This window comes from Homalodisca vitripennis, chromosome 4 (assembly GCF_021130785.1).
Source record: "Homalodisca vitripennis isolate AUS2020 chromosome 4, UT_GWSS_2.1, whole genome shotgun sequence".
Taxonomy (NCBI): domain Eukaryota; kingdom Metazoa; phylum Arthropoda; class Insecta; order Hemiptera; family Cicadellidae; genus Homalodisca; species Homalodisca vitripennis.
In genome coordinates this window covers 88,599,585-88,615,857 of record NC_060210.1, presented here as the reverse complement: position 1 = coordinate 88,615,857, position 16,273 = coordinate 88,599,585, and the positions used below count along the sequence as shown (strand labels likewise).

Genomic DNA, 16,273 nt, shown 5'->3' with positions numbered 1-16,273 from the left:
CAGTATTAATTCCAGACAGCTTGGGTGCCGTCAGTTGTCAAACCTACACATTTACTTCATTTACGGTTATAAATTTGTCAAGATATTTGTAAATATAATCCACAGTCGTTATGGACAAAAGCTCGCAATACATCTCTTCCTCAATAGTGCCATTGCACTCAAAACGACCGAATTAGCCTGGGCAGCCACATCTGTGCTTTCTTGAAACTGCAGAGAAAGTGTTCACTTTGTTATACGGTAACAGTAATTACGGCCTCTTACACTCTCTGACATTTCATCTATTCTCCGTTTCACAGTTTTCAATAAAGTAATCTCATTAATTTTTTTGTAGATTTTTCGTCAATTAAATCATCACTTATTTTTACCGCAGGTATTATACGCTCTCCACCTACCGTAGACTGACGTGTCACTGTCCAGTTATATTCTAGCCGCGGGTCACTCGTTTGCAACCGTTGCCGTAGTTTGTTGCAGTGATTAAGAACTACATACTATATTTTGAATAAAACAAGTTTAATAAAACGAGGAAAAAACAAAAATACATTAATAATTAATTGTAAAATATTATTATATATAATACTATATATCAATATATATAAAACACTGCTATATAATATATAAAACACGTTGCACACTGGCACAAAAGAAGTTAATGTAATGCCAACTTTTACTTCCTTTTAAAGGCAGTGGGTGTCGTTTGTTTTATGCTACATGGGAAGTTGTACATTGTTGGTCCAAAGTAATTGAACCCTTTCTTGCCTAGTTCGAGACCAACAGTAGGAATATTAAACTTGTGCTGGCGTGTAAATCACTCCTTAACCACATCCCGGCAAAAAGTCGTTAATTTGTGTGTGCTATTAAGATCAGCATTGATTTCCGAAATGTAAACACTCACAAAGTTAGATTTGTAGGAGAAATGTAGCTGCAAATCATCAGCATACACGTGTGTCGTGCAATAATTGTGCAGTCTTTTGATCTCTTTAAATTGCTGAATTGGCAGTGACTGGTTGGTTCAGGTTCATTAGTGTGCTGGATAGTATTGGAAGAGTTCAGTTATTGCTTGAGATACTTGGTTTCGTTTCCTTCAGATAAATCAATGTTGGTGTCGCCTGAGTATATCACTTTATCAACTTCAGCTGCTGTATCGAAAGAGTGTGGAAAAGAGAATTAAGACCTGTATACCTTATGTACTCCATGTCTTTGATGAATGTGCGCCTATGGTAAGGAAAAGGCTTACAAAAAAGAAATCTCCTTGGAGGGACTTACATGTTGAACACTTGACACGAAGAAAGAACAAACTCAGAAATGATTATCTCTCTTTCAAAACTCCTACCTCTAGAAAACGCTTACTGCAAGGCTCGTAATGAACTAAATGTGGCGATAAGAGCAGCGAAGAGAAAGTATTTTAGAGATAATTTAGATATGAAAAATCCTAAAAAATTCTGGGATACATTGAAAGCTGGTGGTGTCATCGGTCCACAAAAAGTAAAGAATCATTCTTTTGGGCCTGAAGATTTGAATAACTACTTTTCATCTATGGGTGGTTAGCATGAAAGTAAGCACAGATAAACTCGAATTTTTCAAGAGTAATACATGCAAAGGAAATAAGTTCTCCCTTTAGTTTCTCACCTGTGTCAGAAGGTAAAGTCAAGGAGTTGATGAATGGCGTGACAAGTGCCGCATTTGGCGTTGATGGAATCTCTATAAATATGGTTTCGTGGTCTTGGTCCTTATTGCATTGGTGCTATTACTCACCTGATTAATGTGTCGTTGAGAACTGGCACTTTTCCAACAGGCTGGAAGCAGAGCATTGTTATTCCTCTTCCAAAAAAACCCAGAATCCTTCTTCAACCTCAAATTTCCGGCCAATATCAATCCTACCTGTCATCTCCAAAATTTTGGAAAAAGTCGTTTCAGAACAGTTAGTTTCGTTTTTTGGAGCATGAGGGATTGCTGCCGGAGTCTCAGTCAGGTTTTCGGCAAGGGTTTATGCACTTGTTCAGCCCTACTCAATGTGGCTGATGATATACTTTCAGCTAAAGATAAGGGTTTTGGAGAGCTTGATGACTGCGCTGGATTTCTCGCAGGCCTTTGACTCGGTAAAACTTTGGGTTGCTCCTGGCAAAGCTACAGTTTTATAGATTTAGTGAAGCTTCAGTTGGATGGTTCTCATCGTATTTGTCTGGACGAACTCAGCGAACTAAGGTCAACGGGCAGCTGTCATCTGCTCTTCCTAGATCTGTTGGAGTTCCCCAGGGCAGCTGCCTGGGACCGATTCTCTTCCTTTTATACACCGCAGACTTGAAGGATCAGTTGAGACACTGCTTATTGAATTCTTATGCTGACGATTCGCAGCTGTTGTTGTCTTTCCGCCCATCTGAGATAGCCGAAGCGGTTCAAAAAGTCAATAATGACTTAGACAGAGTTACGATATGGTCTGATGATCATGGGCCTTCTACTGAACTCTGATAAATGTTCTTTTTTGCATCTAAATAGCTCGTCTTTGAATGGTCAGTTTAGAGGTAGTGGTGTGTAAATAATAGAATATTCGTTAACGGTAGGGTTTTGACTGCATGCAGTACTCTAAGGATTCTTGGTGTCACTTTTGACTCCGAACTCGATTTTTCTTACCATGTAGAATCCATATGCAAAAGTGTTATATTCAAACTGAAGTGTCTGTCTAAGCTGTGTACAATTTTGCCGGTTGCTTCAAAATTAGAAATCGTCAGAATCAGTTATTTTCCCTTCAATTAAATTATGCTCTTCCAACTTTTGCTAGTTGCTTAAGCAGAGAGAATGTGATGGTTCTTACCCGTCTGCAGAATAGGGCTCTAAGATTTGTTTACGGACTAAAAAAATTTGATCATATCAGCGAACATAGATTAAGTGCTAAGGTACTATCAGTAACAGATTACTATAATCTGCAGACGGTCAAGCTGGTGCACAAAACTATTCAGACGGGGAAAACCTGAATATCTAAGAAAAAAACTGGTTTTTAGACATGAAGTCAATAAGCGCAGTTACTCGACAGGATGGCCTACTGCACCTGCCAAGGACAAGATTGGAGACGGGGAAAAAAAGCGTTTAGATATTTTGGACCTGCTAAGTACAATGCTTTGCCCTCTGAGTTGAAAAATCTCAGCCTTGTTAGGTTTAAAAAAAGTGTTTTAAAATGTTTGTCTAGGTAAATTTTAGTTATTTTGATTTGTAAATGTATTAAATTTTCTAATTTTAATATCCTGAATTTGTATATTTAACAGGAGTTGTCATGAAAAGCAAAGTTGCAACTTTGATGAACGCTTGCCAAATAAAGACATTAAAGACATTATTTATGTGAGGACAGCTATGTACACACAAAAAATACACCCCCCTAATTTTTTTTATTTTGTCAGGGCAAACAGCCTGTTATATACAAATAATAACAATGGTTTTAAAGATACTGTAGGAGATCAAAGTAACTCCAATATTGCCTAAAAGCTTATAAAAGTACATTGTATAATTATCACTGTTCACTATAAAGTATTTAGTCAACAACATGGTTGTAAACTTAACTTGTCATTGTTTAAAAATTAAACCATAATTATCGGCATCTACAAAATACATATTACGTGATGTTCATACTCCTTGATACTACTCTCTGGCACATATTGAAATGAAATATAATAACACTCTGTGTTTAATGATTTTGGTTTGCTTGCAATGTTATTCACTGTTATTGTAATGGGCGAGATTAGGTTAGGTTTGTTGTTTATTGTTAGTAACATCACATTTTAAGTAAATTTGTGGAATCAGACTACTAAATTTCATTTGCCAATTGTGTTTTAATTAATTAAAAATAGTTATAGAAATGGAAGATAATTCAAAACCTGTATCTGAACATCAGACTTTGTTTCACAATGATCCATTTTTGGATAACCTAGCCAGATACTTTATTGGTAACAATACTAGGTATAGAGAAAATATAATAATTCCTAGAACCATGGGCCCTGTTGTAATTAAGACCAATGAAGAAAAACTTATTGAAGCTGGATTTGAAAGTTGTGCATTTAAGACTACCATGAGCTGTGTAGCAGGTAAGTAACACTTGACTAGGCCTGTTATTAGATCTGAATGCATGTAGAATGTCAAAATCGATTGTAATTATGTAATAACTATTTATTAGTGGTAGCCTACATATAAAATAAAGCATGTTATTTTATATTGATAACTGATATACCTGTCAGTGCAATATTTTTAGCCAATAGATCTATCGGTTATTACGGTGGCAGATGTTTATGGTCAACAATTTTTGTTATAACTATTCAATATCACTGCTGCTCCAAGCAACTCAGGTCACAGGAGCAGCATTGATGAATACAAACACTTGGCCAATTTTAGACCAACATTGGTTTTTGCTAAGGTAATAGAAACTGTTATGAAGACTCAGATGAACAACTACTTTGAGGGAAACCAAGACTTCATTGTTAATCAATAGTCTTTTAAAAATGGTTAATTAGCAACAGGTGCAGTCAAGGAGTTGACTGATAATATTACAGAAGCTCTGAACTCCACATTTCTATTGCCCTTACACTATGTGATTTGATGAAGGCATTTGACAGTGTCTCAAATGAAGTGCAGGGTAAATTAACGGTTAGGATACAATAAGGGCCCGGTTTATTAAATCAATATTTATAAACTATATTGCATGTAATTACATCTCTCGATATAATCTACTGAAACTGACATAATAGTTAACTTTAGTCATTTGTATTAACAAATATAGGGTAAGGTACGATAAGCGGACCGGTTTTTTATATCGAAATTGGTAAACGATATTACTTAATCGTAACCATCGATATAATCAATCGATACTGATTAGCGGACCCGGTTTTTTATGAGAGGAATGTAGTCTTTGATACCTAATATTCGCATCTCAAATCCTAGGCTATCAATCTATATAAAAGTATCTATAGTCCTCGATAACAATCATATGTTTTAAATTAAAATATGAATTTAATATTTACAGTGATCAAACAAATTATTATAACAAAAATTAGGAAAACTGAAAGCGACCATATTTCCTCCTCTCACAGTTATAGTTGTTTCTTTCCCACAAATTTCACATAATGGGGTTTTTGGTACGAGTCCAACATGTTGAAGCCACAAAAACAATATATTTTATTTATGTCATCATCTTTTAAAGCAATGTCTTGTAGTTTTCTAAAATTGACTGCCATTTAAAAAAATTAAAATTGCTTATGTAAAATTAAAATATTACCGTACATGTATTATTAAATGTTTACAGCCGTTGATATAGACTATTTAAGATAATAATTCAAAATAATTAATCAGTATCGATTCATTATATCGATGGTTATTATTAAGTAATATCGTTTGCCAATTTCGATATAAAAAACCGGGTCCGCTTATCGTACCCTACCCCAAATATATTTAAGATTATAACATGACTTATTCATTTTGATAAGTGAACATCTAAATCAAAAGGTAATTGTGAACTTAACGTGCAGAGTGGCAGAATATTTGTTTTGCATTGTTAACCTTTTGCTATTGTCGTCCTGAACAGAAGAATGTACGGTGTTCATTCTTACTACTAATATCAAACACTTTTTGAGGCTACATTTTAAATATAAACAGATACTGTTATATTTGAATCATTTTAGAATTGTCTTAAACGAATAAATGGATTACAATTTTAATAATTCTTTAAAAATTTTAAACACTTGGTATTAAGGGCAATCACATTGAGTGAACAGCAATAAACACTATAGAACTTACTTTCTAGTTATAACTTGTATTAGAATACGTATATCAAATAAATTTGTTTGACATAATTAACACTTAAAGTGTAAACTGTGTATCTTATCATTGTTCTCCTTTGTATAGGAAGTATGATGTCAGAAATTCTTAATTTCCATTGATATTTAGGATTTGGACTTGGGGCAGCTTTGGGCTTGTTCTCTTCAAGTGTGAATCCAACCATAGTCCCAGGCCAAGAGCTCAAAACACAAACTGCACGAGAAATTCTGCGTGAGATGAAGGGAACCATGTTGAGCTATGCCAAAAACTTTGCCATGGTCGGAGCGATGTTCTCAGCCATTGAATGTGCAATAGAGACAGTAAGTTTACCATGTGCAATTTCTGTTGTGTGTATAAGTCATAGGCTGGAATGTTGAACTGCAAGGAAGCCTAAAAATGTAACTTATTTGCCTATAGTAAAAAAGGTACTTTGGGATTATACCGACCACACCCAGACATGAATCGTTATTTCACATTTCGTTTCTACTGATTACTAGATTAGCGTAGAACAATATTTCGTCAATATAAAACAGGAATTGTCTTATCGCAAACCCCTCCCCATCCTCAGACAGAGGTCAAAGTCGAGCGTCTAGTAGATAACGTGATTGCAGTCTCGCCGCCCGTTCAGCTGGTGCATCGCTTTGTTGTACTTCCGTGTTTTACCTCTACATTTCTCCAAACACAAAAATTCAACAAAAACAATCATTTACCAAACTAAACTCTTTATTAAAAAAAACACTAAAAACTTGTTTTTATTCTTGATCACATTCCGCCACCCAAAATGCGAGTGCCTCCGGCCATCAGCGCGGGCATTGACAGCACCTTCGGTGCTGCCCCGCGCTGATGTCGACGAAAGAAAAACATCCCTCGAGATAGTACCTATCAGTAAAATATCAAATTCTAGAGGGGCTAATCAGAAATATAAATTGAATTGTAATGGAAAGGCAATTATGTACCGTGCAAATCACGTGATGCCGCGCGGCCTGCCGTAATCAGGATTCTCGAGAAAGATAAGATAACAGCGACAACAATACCGATAACAATACCTGGAAATGCTTGTAAGTTTGTAATTTTGTAATTGAAGAGTTGTTTTTTCGTTCTATCATGTTTGTTTCTATAAATTTCTATTTTTGTGTTCTTCATACTAGTGTGGTCGGTATAATCCCAAAGTACCGTAAAAAATGTTAAAATGGAATGTTAAAAAGTAAGTTTTCTTAATGCAAGAAGTGCAATAGAAACATTTAATATTCCATTTTTTTAGCTTTATCTATTATAACTCTATATCCATGATAGATGACGCTATTAGACCACACCGTGCCCGCCGTGCGGGCATCGTGTGGCTTTGACGATCCGTTGCAGAAATGTGTGGACTTTGTTAAATACCATGCTGCAATTCTTTCACCGTTTGACGGCAAACACTTGGCCAATTCAAGTGTTGGGTGCAGTGCGGGTATGTGTGTTCTGTCCTTTAGACTATCAGATTAAGACTTTGGTATCAATTTACAATAATGTGACCATGGAAAGGTATGTTCATTTTTTTTTCCTGAAAACTACAATTTTTCCTGAAAACAATAGTGAAGAAAATATTCGTCGGCAACGAAAATCAAAGGAGTTATGATTTTTTGAAATCCTCTGAAAACTCTGTTTTTGATAGTACCTCTGGCAATACTATCCATATTTGACAGTTTGGTATTACTCCGCGGCTCTCTCAAATAAAGAAGGGACGCCATTTTGAACTATTTTGTTCCTCCGTGTCTATTCTTAACCTCCTAGTTCAGTAGTGGTAATGGCACACCTTTGTGTTGGATGTTCATTAACCTCCTCAGACCTGGAGTAGCGTATACGAGACATTACCATATTTAATTTTTGTAAGATTGGTATCTGTAGTAGTCAAGATTTGATCTAGTTCACTGTATTCCTCAAAGAGTGCAGCACACGACAGTACTAGTGGTTTTAAGGTTATGTTAGTTTACTCCACCACCGGAGTGGGCCACACCTGAAGCTTGCACAACAGTTTTACTTCAAGCATGTCCTCGCAGAGGTAAGTTTTAATTTATTAAACATTAATATTTTGTTAATCCAAAATGTTTGTTATCTATTTGATTGTAAAAATATAAGGTTTTTGATAATATCAAGTATTATACAGTTGTTATGGTAATTTATTGCGTTTTGTGCAGTTTAATAATGATGTAGCGTATTCGCTACACTGGGTTCAAGGGTTCAGGTTAACTTTTTCGGGAATGTAGCGCATTTGCTACATTGGGCTTTTAATCTGCAATGTTCAGAGTTATAATAGGCTATGTTATGTGCAGTTTTTGTCTGAAATAAAACTTTAGGCTGGTTATTTTCTTACATTTCATTTATTTAGGCATGATTTTATGTACTCTACGTGTTTTCAGGACTTTGTGACGAGTCACATCCGAGACTTGATCGACGTACTCCGGGACGATGTCTCCGACCTCGAGGGTTACGACTCTGATGACTCGGATGCTGATCCAACCATTTTACACCTGTGAACTTGCAAGAACTAGAGTATGAAGAAGATGAGTCCTGTGGTGGAAGAAGATCTACAGCCACCTTTACCCACAGATCCATTAGAAGAAACCCCTAGGCCAAGGAGAATCATTTGGAAGCATAAAGAATCCTTTGAACCTTTGCCACCAGCACCTGAGCATGTCCCGGATGAAAATGTAATTACAGGTAATCCCTATGACCATTATAAAAGTTACATACCTGAGTTCGTCTACGAATTAATAAGTACAATGAGTAAACCAAAATTACTTGAAAAAAAACGGAAAAGAGCTAAAGACATCACCTGAAGAAAATAAGAAGGAAACCTCAAAGTGGTTGATGATGCTTTGATTTCTGATGAGACTAGGAAAAGTAATAAATTTTGGAAGGTACAACCTTTAATAGAACACTGTCAGACAAGCGTGTCTTGCCAACCCTAGATCCTCTAAAGTCTCGATTGATGAGCAGATGGTTCCCTTCTGGGGTAGCTGTCCTTCCCGCCAGGTAGTTCGAGGAAAACCAAATCCATGTGGTTTAAAAATTTTTGTTTCTGCCAGCCCTGATGGACTCCCTTTAGATTTTTTTCTGTACCAAGGCGCTGGTGACAGTATTACCAATGATCCTGCCTGCACAGATTTGAATATAGGAGGCAAGGTTGTAATGCGGTTAGCTGAAAACTCTCAACGCAGGCACTATTTTGTACATAGATCGTTACTTTACTTCTGTTTACCTACTTGATTTTGCTCCATTCTGAAAGATTAATGCAAGCCACTGGGACCTTGGATCTTAGGAGGATCCCAAAGGAATAAAATTCAAATCAGATGCTGAACTGTTGAGAGCAGGTAGAGGGTCTTGGGATCAAGTTGTAAGGGATGATGAACAAATTTGTGTGGTAAAATGGTACGACAACAAACCAGTAATAGTAGCTTCTTCAAATGAAGGTACTTTTCCACCTGATATTTGTCACAGATGGGATAAAAAGAACAAAGTCTATGTTGACGTTAGCCGTCCATCTTCCATTAGAAACTATTAACGCCAACATGGGAGGAATTGATCTCTTAGATCGCCTGATCAGCTTTTACAGAATCTCCGGGAGGACTAGGAAGTGGACTGTCCGAGTCATCTTCCATTTATTTGACTTTGCATTAGTGGCAGCTTGGATTTACTACAGAAGGCAACAACAACAACAAACCACTCCTAGACGTGATCAGCTTGATTCCTTTGAGTTTCGTAGAAGAATAGCTGAACATTTAGTGTACTCTTCAACCTCACGGGCTGTAGCAGTCTACGAGCTAGTGGAATCTGATCAAGAGGACAGTGACAATGAGAGACCATAGAAGAAGAAGAAGAAGCGCACACTTCCTCATCCCCCGCCAGACCTTAGGACAACAATGGCTCTCCACTTACCCACAATACCTGATGCAGAAAAAATGCTATCGGTGCAGGATGCCTGGTTGTAAAAGTAACCGAGCTCGCTTTCAGTGCACCACGTGTAAAATGCACCTTTTGTATTACTAAAGATCGCAACTGTTTCAAATCATACCACGAAATGTAACTTTATGTTTTTTTATAAAGAAATATAGGCAAAATAAAACATTTTGTAACTCAAGGAATTGCTGTAATTATTTCACACTTAAAAACCCAATGTCGCATATGAGCTACATCAATTAATTTAGCTAGGTGTAATAAATAAAAGTTTAGAAAAATATTTTTCTTACTGAAAAAATATCTAAAATCAGAATATAACAGTGATTTTTAAATATTTTCACTCATTGTTGCATGGGTCTGAGGAGGTTAAGGTAAGTGATAAGTTACTGAAATGATGCTGACTAGTACGTTAATCCTGTCAACGATGCCTGCCCGCTGCGCAGTGCTCCGCACTGCTTGCTCTTTTAGAAAAAAAATTAACTCGAGCTTGCAAAAGTCGAATCCCAGATCACGTGATGCCCCTGCTCCTTAACGCAATAATGCCCGAAAGGCATCAATATAATACAATAATATACTTTCCCCCCAGTTTATATGCACCTGTGATAATAATACTTGGCTATAAATGCCCAACCCATGAAAAAAAAGTCCATTTTCCATGGTCACGCTATTGTAAATAAATACCAAAACTTTAATTGACATTGAAGTTTTAAAATTGTTTAGTGATTGTTTTTGTGCAATAATTGTGGTATTGATAGAGATATCTAACCTACTGAGGGCGTTGTATTTTAGAGATCTGAACCAATGAGATTTGGGCATGTTATACATATAATCCACCTCTTTTAATATTTCATCATTTCTCCTTAAAATATTACTGATACTTGGGCATTCTATATGAGGAGTTCAGAATTTTCCTGAACACTCCACTCAATATAAGTTATTGAGCAGTTAATTACAAGTAAATTTAGAGCCACATGGTCCTTCCTTACTCTTAACCTGTAATATTATCACATGTGTCAGTAACACTTTATCACATGTTTATCCTATTAACTTGAAATTAAATTCTGAAGAATGAACATAAAATAAAAAATGTAGCAAAACACAAAAAATAAAGTTGGACCAATTGCTCTTGATTTCAAAATTGGATTGATACCCAGTAGTATGATTTACAAGTCTTTAGTGAAAGAAAATTTCAGAATTTTGTTCAATACATTACCATAAACTAATGAATGCTTATTCTTAACTAAATAATATACATCAGTCAATGTGACCTAATGATAGCAGCATAAATAAACACCACTCCTAAACAAAATGACTGAATATCCTCCTTAAAAAATACTACTTGATTTATGCATTTAATTGGGCTATATATAACTATACAGGGACTTTGGTGCTGACATACTAGTTTCAAACAGAGTTTGTATACCAAATGTGCCTCACTTTTTCTAAGCGTGAGGGGCATATATGTATTGAGAGAAATGTGAGAGAACAGACGAATCATCACCAGCTCTGTGAAATGGTAACTCAACCTTTTATACCAATTAAAGATAGTGCATTATTCTTTTAAATGAAATGTTACAATTCAAAATACCAGCTGACTGAATTAGGTATGGAAATTCAGTTTATTTCTCACCAAAATAACTCATAGTAGATGACTTATTAATATAAATATGTACAGAGCTCAAATAGTTAGGTATTATTTTGTGTATTAACTACAGTATTAAGTTTAATGTATGCATAACTATCAAACAATAAATAAAAGTGTTTTCAATCTGTCATTTATAAATTTATGTTGTTTCAGCATAGGGGGAAATCTGATTGGAGGAATGGAACATACGCAGGTGGAGTTACTGGAGGATTGATTGGACTAAGAGGTAATATAAAGAGATTTGTAATTAACCTTTTTGAGGTCCATAGATGAACTCAGTCCGACGTTACTATCTCTGCCATTCTGGTCTAAGGCTGGGTTCAGTCCAACATCTATGCCAACATGAATATCTAACCAAAAACAGTCAATCGGAGTCATATTTGTTCAATTTAACATCTCTGTAGATCTTGTGAAGGGTTTTAAATAATCAGACACAAGTTACTTTGGTTCTCTATGGTTTCACTTTCTGCATTATTACGATGCATAGTTGTTTGCAAAAACCTGCGTAGTGTTTATTTTTAGCTGACTAAACAACTTGTAGTCTGCTGCTGTTTGATTAAATATTTGTTTTAAATTCGTTTGTTTAGGAATAGATACAGATGTATTATGATTAGTTAGTTGATAACAAGAAACATGTAAAGTGATTTTTATTTTCAACTGAAATGGCGTCAACGAGCTGAGGCGTTTGCTGTTTGATTTTGTTAGTGACAATGATGGTATTGATCCTGATTTTGCTATTTCTGAGGACGAAAGTGTAGTAAGTGATCATGATTTAGATGACAATGAGGCTGAATAACAACCTTTAGGCCTAGGCCCACGCAAATATGGACTCCATTCTAACTCGTGTTTGACAAGTATCGTACTACAAAAACTGCAAACCTAAGCATAACTGTAGAGTGATATGTTTATTTTGTAAACTAGTCAGTATATTTTCTTTTTGTTCATTTTTAATTTTATACAAAGTTCACTGAGCCATAGTTATAGTAACAACATTTAATTTTAGTTTTTATTACTATTGTATTGATATAATATTTAATTTTGAAGTGAAAAAGAACTCAAGTAATTTATGAAGGCCTAACAGTTTCAAGTATCCGACTTTGTTCAAAAGAGCACACCAACTAATCCACTTCTACAGTTCACCAATGTAATTAGTACTACATACTTTCATAAGCTAAAATGTGGGTATTTTACTGAATCAAATATGTTCTACATATAGTACAATATATATTTTTATTTTCCAATGACGTGTTTTCCAAGCCATGAACTTAATTATGTAGGTATTTAAAAATTGGTTAAATTAACTTTTTAAGTTGCAGTGTGTTTTACGTTGTAAACCGTTGTAATATATTTCACTTTTCAGCGGGAGTGAAAGCAGCTGTTTTGGGCGCAGCAGGATTCGCCGCATTTTCCACATTGATCGACTACTACATGCACAGTTAATAATTATTGAATGTGAGGTTATATTATTTAGACTGTACTATCTGTAATATAAATGTTTTATAGTCGTTCATGTTGTTAATTTTTCATTTATACCCATTAAGTATGAATTTTATATTTTAATTACAATCAAAAATAGTCCTCCCGGCTCAGTCGGAAGAAATATAGTATGTAGATTTTCTGACAACCGAAGTATGATTAATTTTCATGGTATTTACATTTACTCAATATCTTGAAAACAATGTGAGATAAAACAAACTTGTTTATAACAAAGGTTTAGAAAATCTTATATGCATTCCAAAACACCTTTATATTTAGTGTAGGTTTATAAATAACACTTGTGAATTTTCTAAACATTTGAAAGGCCGCCATATTGGAATAAATGGTGTATCAAGCTGGTCAATGGCCTTAACCAATATATTTATAAGTTTAATTTCTATACCAAGTTTGTATTAGTTTTAACAGTTCTTGGTGATAAAAATTGTTTATGGGATTTTAAAGTGATCAAAATTTGGAAAGCGATTGAGAGACAAAAATTGTTTATTACAAAATGTTAATTAAATTTTTTAACATTACAAATTACTTTTATATCCAAAAATAACAGAGTTGTGAAATTTTTAAAGTTTGAACCACCGCCATTTTGAACAAAACGGCATAGAAAGCTGGCTTATGAACTTAACCGAGATATTTATAAGATCAATTTTTGTACCAAGTTTCAACTTGTTTAAATAACACTTCCTTTTTGAAGTTCATAAATTATGACCACCTTTCTTGCCATATTTATTTATTGATGTGATTTTAGCAGTTCTTAAAAACATGGCAACTTAATTCTCTACTATACATTATCTTGTATAGATACATACAGAAACCTATGCAGGAGTACCTGTACATCAACCCCAAGGCAACTGCTTGTTTCAGTGACCTCTTTAAGTAAGATCTCATTATTGCTGTATTTTACAGTGATACAACCATCCAAGGTTGGTTAGGGAATTTCTTTTAACATTGATGCGCTGAAAAACTTTTTTTGTACCATGTAAAAACTACATCTTACAAGTGCAAATCTAATAAAATTGTATGTTACAATCAATTATTACAAATTAACTCCCGTCTATAGCTTAAAAAAAATTCTTGTTTTGGGAGTTTTCTGCTCCCATGACTCTTTCACAAACAATTCATATCAATTTTCTCAAGCCAAGCCATTTACTTTTGCTCAAAATTAATATTTTGAACATCGATGATTATCATATCTCACTTTATTAATGAGGGATTTTTGATATATTTTCTTTTTGGTTACTATTTGGAATTTGTCTATGAACTTTTATGTGTATAAGCGACTAAATTAAACCTGGTTGATATAAAACTATATTTTTGTGCAATTAACCTAATTTACAACTTTCCCAAGTACAATATATATAACACTATACTTTTACTGAAGAAAACTATTTTTTACAAATTTATAGTCAGTTTGATCAAAACTGCGAAAGTAGCATAGTCATTTGCAAAATAAATATACTTTCATAATATTAAAAATATATTTTTTTAAGTTTATTGAAATTTATTAATTTTATTTTTGGTTAGGACCTCAACCTAAATTTATTAGCTAAGTAACTCTCTGGTTTTTTTTGGAAGTTAATTTGAATGTGATGACATAAATCTGAGAAACAAAATTAGCATTAAAAAGTCAAGGCTGTCTGTTGAGATAATCCATCCAGTTTCTAGAAGAGGTCAACTGATAATTAGCTCAACAGCCGGCATTTGAACACCAGCAACGATATGCATCTGTGTCTCTTGCTGTTTGTTTCTATTTGGACTATTTCTTCATCTTCTGGTAAGTTTATTATTACACTGGTACTGTTTCTACTTGTAACTTAGGTGGAAAACTTGTATTTTCTATAGTTAAAATCTTTTAAATGTTTTTCAATTTCTGTTTGTATCTATTTTTTTTTTTATATTAATCCTTGGGTTACGGACCAAATTTTCTTTTCCAGTGATTTTACCTGGGGGCTACCGGGAGATATCGGGCTCATTGTAGGCTGTTGTGCACCTTTTTATATTATTCCCTGTAAATTCTTTATATTTTGATAAAAATTCATCAATTTTTTACTATTCAAGAAGAAATTCTTTAGCACCGTAAAAATAATATTCCATGATATAAATCAAAACTAAAAAGTTATCTGTATAATGTACATATAAATGTACGTATAAAATACATTTTTCCTTTTTTGTATTAGAAAAATATTTAGAAAATTTTTGAAAATAAAACTACTTATGTCACTAAATACTATAACTAAAACTATACAAAATCATAAATAATCGATCGTTTTTATTAAAAAACTGAATTTTGTATAATACTTTTAAAAAATCTTGCTACTGCATATCAGCTGCCTGGTTCTCAATGCCATCTATTTTTGAACTATATAAACAACAAAGAAGGTAACTATAATCTATATATATATATATATATATAAAAGAAAGTCGTGTTAGTTACACTATTTATAACTCAAGAACGGCTGAACCGATTTGGCTGAAAATTGGTAGGAATGTAGCTAAGAACTGGGAGAAGGACATAGGATACTTTGTATGCCGTTCCCGATTCAGGATTCCGCCCCACTGGTCTCTAAAAGTTACAGAAATACCCGTAAGAAATGCATTGCAGCAAACATATGTTATTAAGTGAAAGAGCCTGTTCAAATTTAATCAGCTGTTCTTTGTAAACATATATAATGCGACAAAAGAAATATATGTTTACATCATTTAAAGTTGGTTCTCAGAACTCCGTGATGTGTGTACATATTCTCTCGATCGAGACAACAAAGCAAGCTCAATCATGACATCAGAGATATAACTAATTCGATCCAGAAGTGATACACGTGCAAAGCCTAAAATAAAAACCATACACAACTTCGCTTAACATCTGAAGCTCATAATCATTAGACTGTAATATGTAACTACAATATGCCTATTTTCTTTTCAAAATTACATTGAGCGCCATCATTTATTACATTGTATGTGCACTAATGAATTCGACTTTTTGTCTCCTGTCCACGCTGGGGTAATATAGTTCAATTATATACAATATGGCAAAAACATGTTAAGAGTATTCAATAGCCTGCCAAACGTCCACTTGTATTATGTATAATATATTCTTCATCTACGTTTCTTCGTGATTAGATTTGTACTATCCAGTTACACAGATGTTTATATTTCTCAACAATTAGGAGTACATCCAATGAGCTGGATTTTAGTATTTCTCAGTACTTCTCCAGACGTTAGTACACAAAGGGTTAACAGTGTTCAATTTCTTTCATAGAACTTGGAGCTAACATTAGATTTATCTATTTTATAAGTTTTCAGAGTAAGAAATATACACTGATGTTGTGCAACACATGAAAAACTTTCAGAAACCTACAAGACAATAACTAAAATTAATAAATGTATTTTAAAATTTAAATCCTGGTA

At 34.2% G+C, this 16,273-nt stretch overlaps 2 protein-coding genes across 2 annotated transcripts in view; both read left to right on the top strand.

The window, feature by feature from the left end:
• The first annotated feature begins 3,679 nt into the window (after nucleotides 1–3,679).
• LOC124359726 (mitochondrial import inner membrane translocase subunit Tim22) lies at nucleotides 3,680–12,885 on the top strand. Its single transcript, XM_046812701.1, has 4 exons — nucleotides 3,680–4,070; nucleotides 5,923–6,113; nucleotides 11,531–11,603; nucleotides 12,738–12,885. The coding sequence occupies exons 1-4, from the start codon at nucleotides 3,845–3,847 to the stop codon at nucleotides 12,815–12,817; spliced, it is 570 nt and encodes a 189-aa protein (XP_046668657.1). The 5' UTR covers nucleotides 3,680–3,844; the 3' UTR covers nucleotides 12,818–12,885.
• A 1,649-nt stretch (nucleotides 12,886–14,534) lies between these two features.
• The window catches only part of LOC124359725, a 49,117-nt gene continuing 47,378 nt past the window's right edge, over nucleotides 14,535–16,273 (top strand). Inside the window, exon 1 of the mRNA XM_046812700.1 lies at nucleotides 14,535–14,642. Coding sequence (XP_046668656.1) covers nucleotides 14,588–14,642 — 55 coding nt within the window. The 5' untranslated portion in view covers nucleotides 14,535–14,587. The remainder of the gene's footprint in view (nucleotides 14,643–16,273) is intronic.

What these genes read in the sequence shown, in the direction of transcription:
- LOC124359726 (XM_046812701.1), top strand. Translation starts at nt 3,845, where the DNA reads ATGGAAGATAATTCAAAACCTGTATCTGAACATCAGACTTTGTTTCAC. An exon ending in TACCATGAGCTGTGTAGCAG is followed by an intron (nt 4,071 to 5,922) that starts GTAAGTAACACT and finishes ATTGATATTTAG; the next exon opens with GATTTGGACTTGGGGCAGCT. An exon ending in AGGATTGATTGGACTAAGAG is followed by an intron (nt 11,604 to 12,737) that starts GTAATATAAAGA and finishes TTCACTTTTCAG; the next exon opens with CGGGAGTGAAAGCAGCTGTT.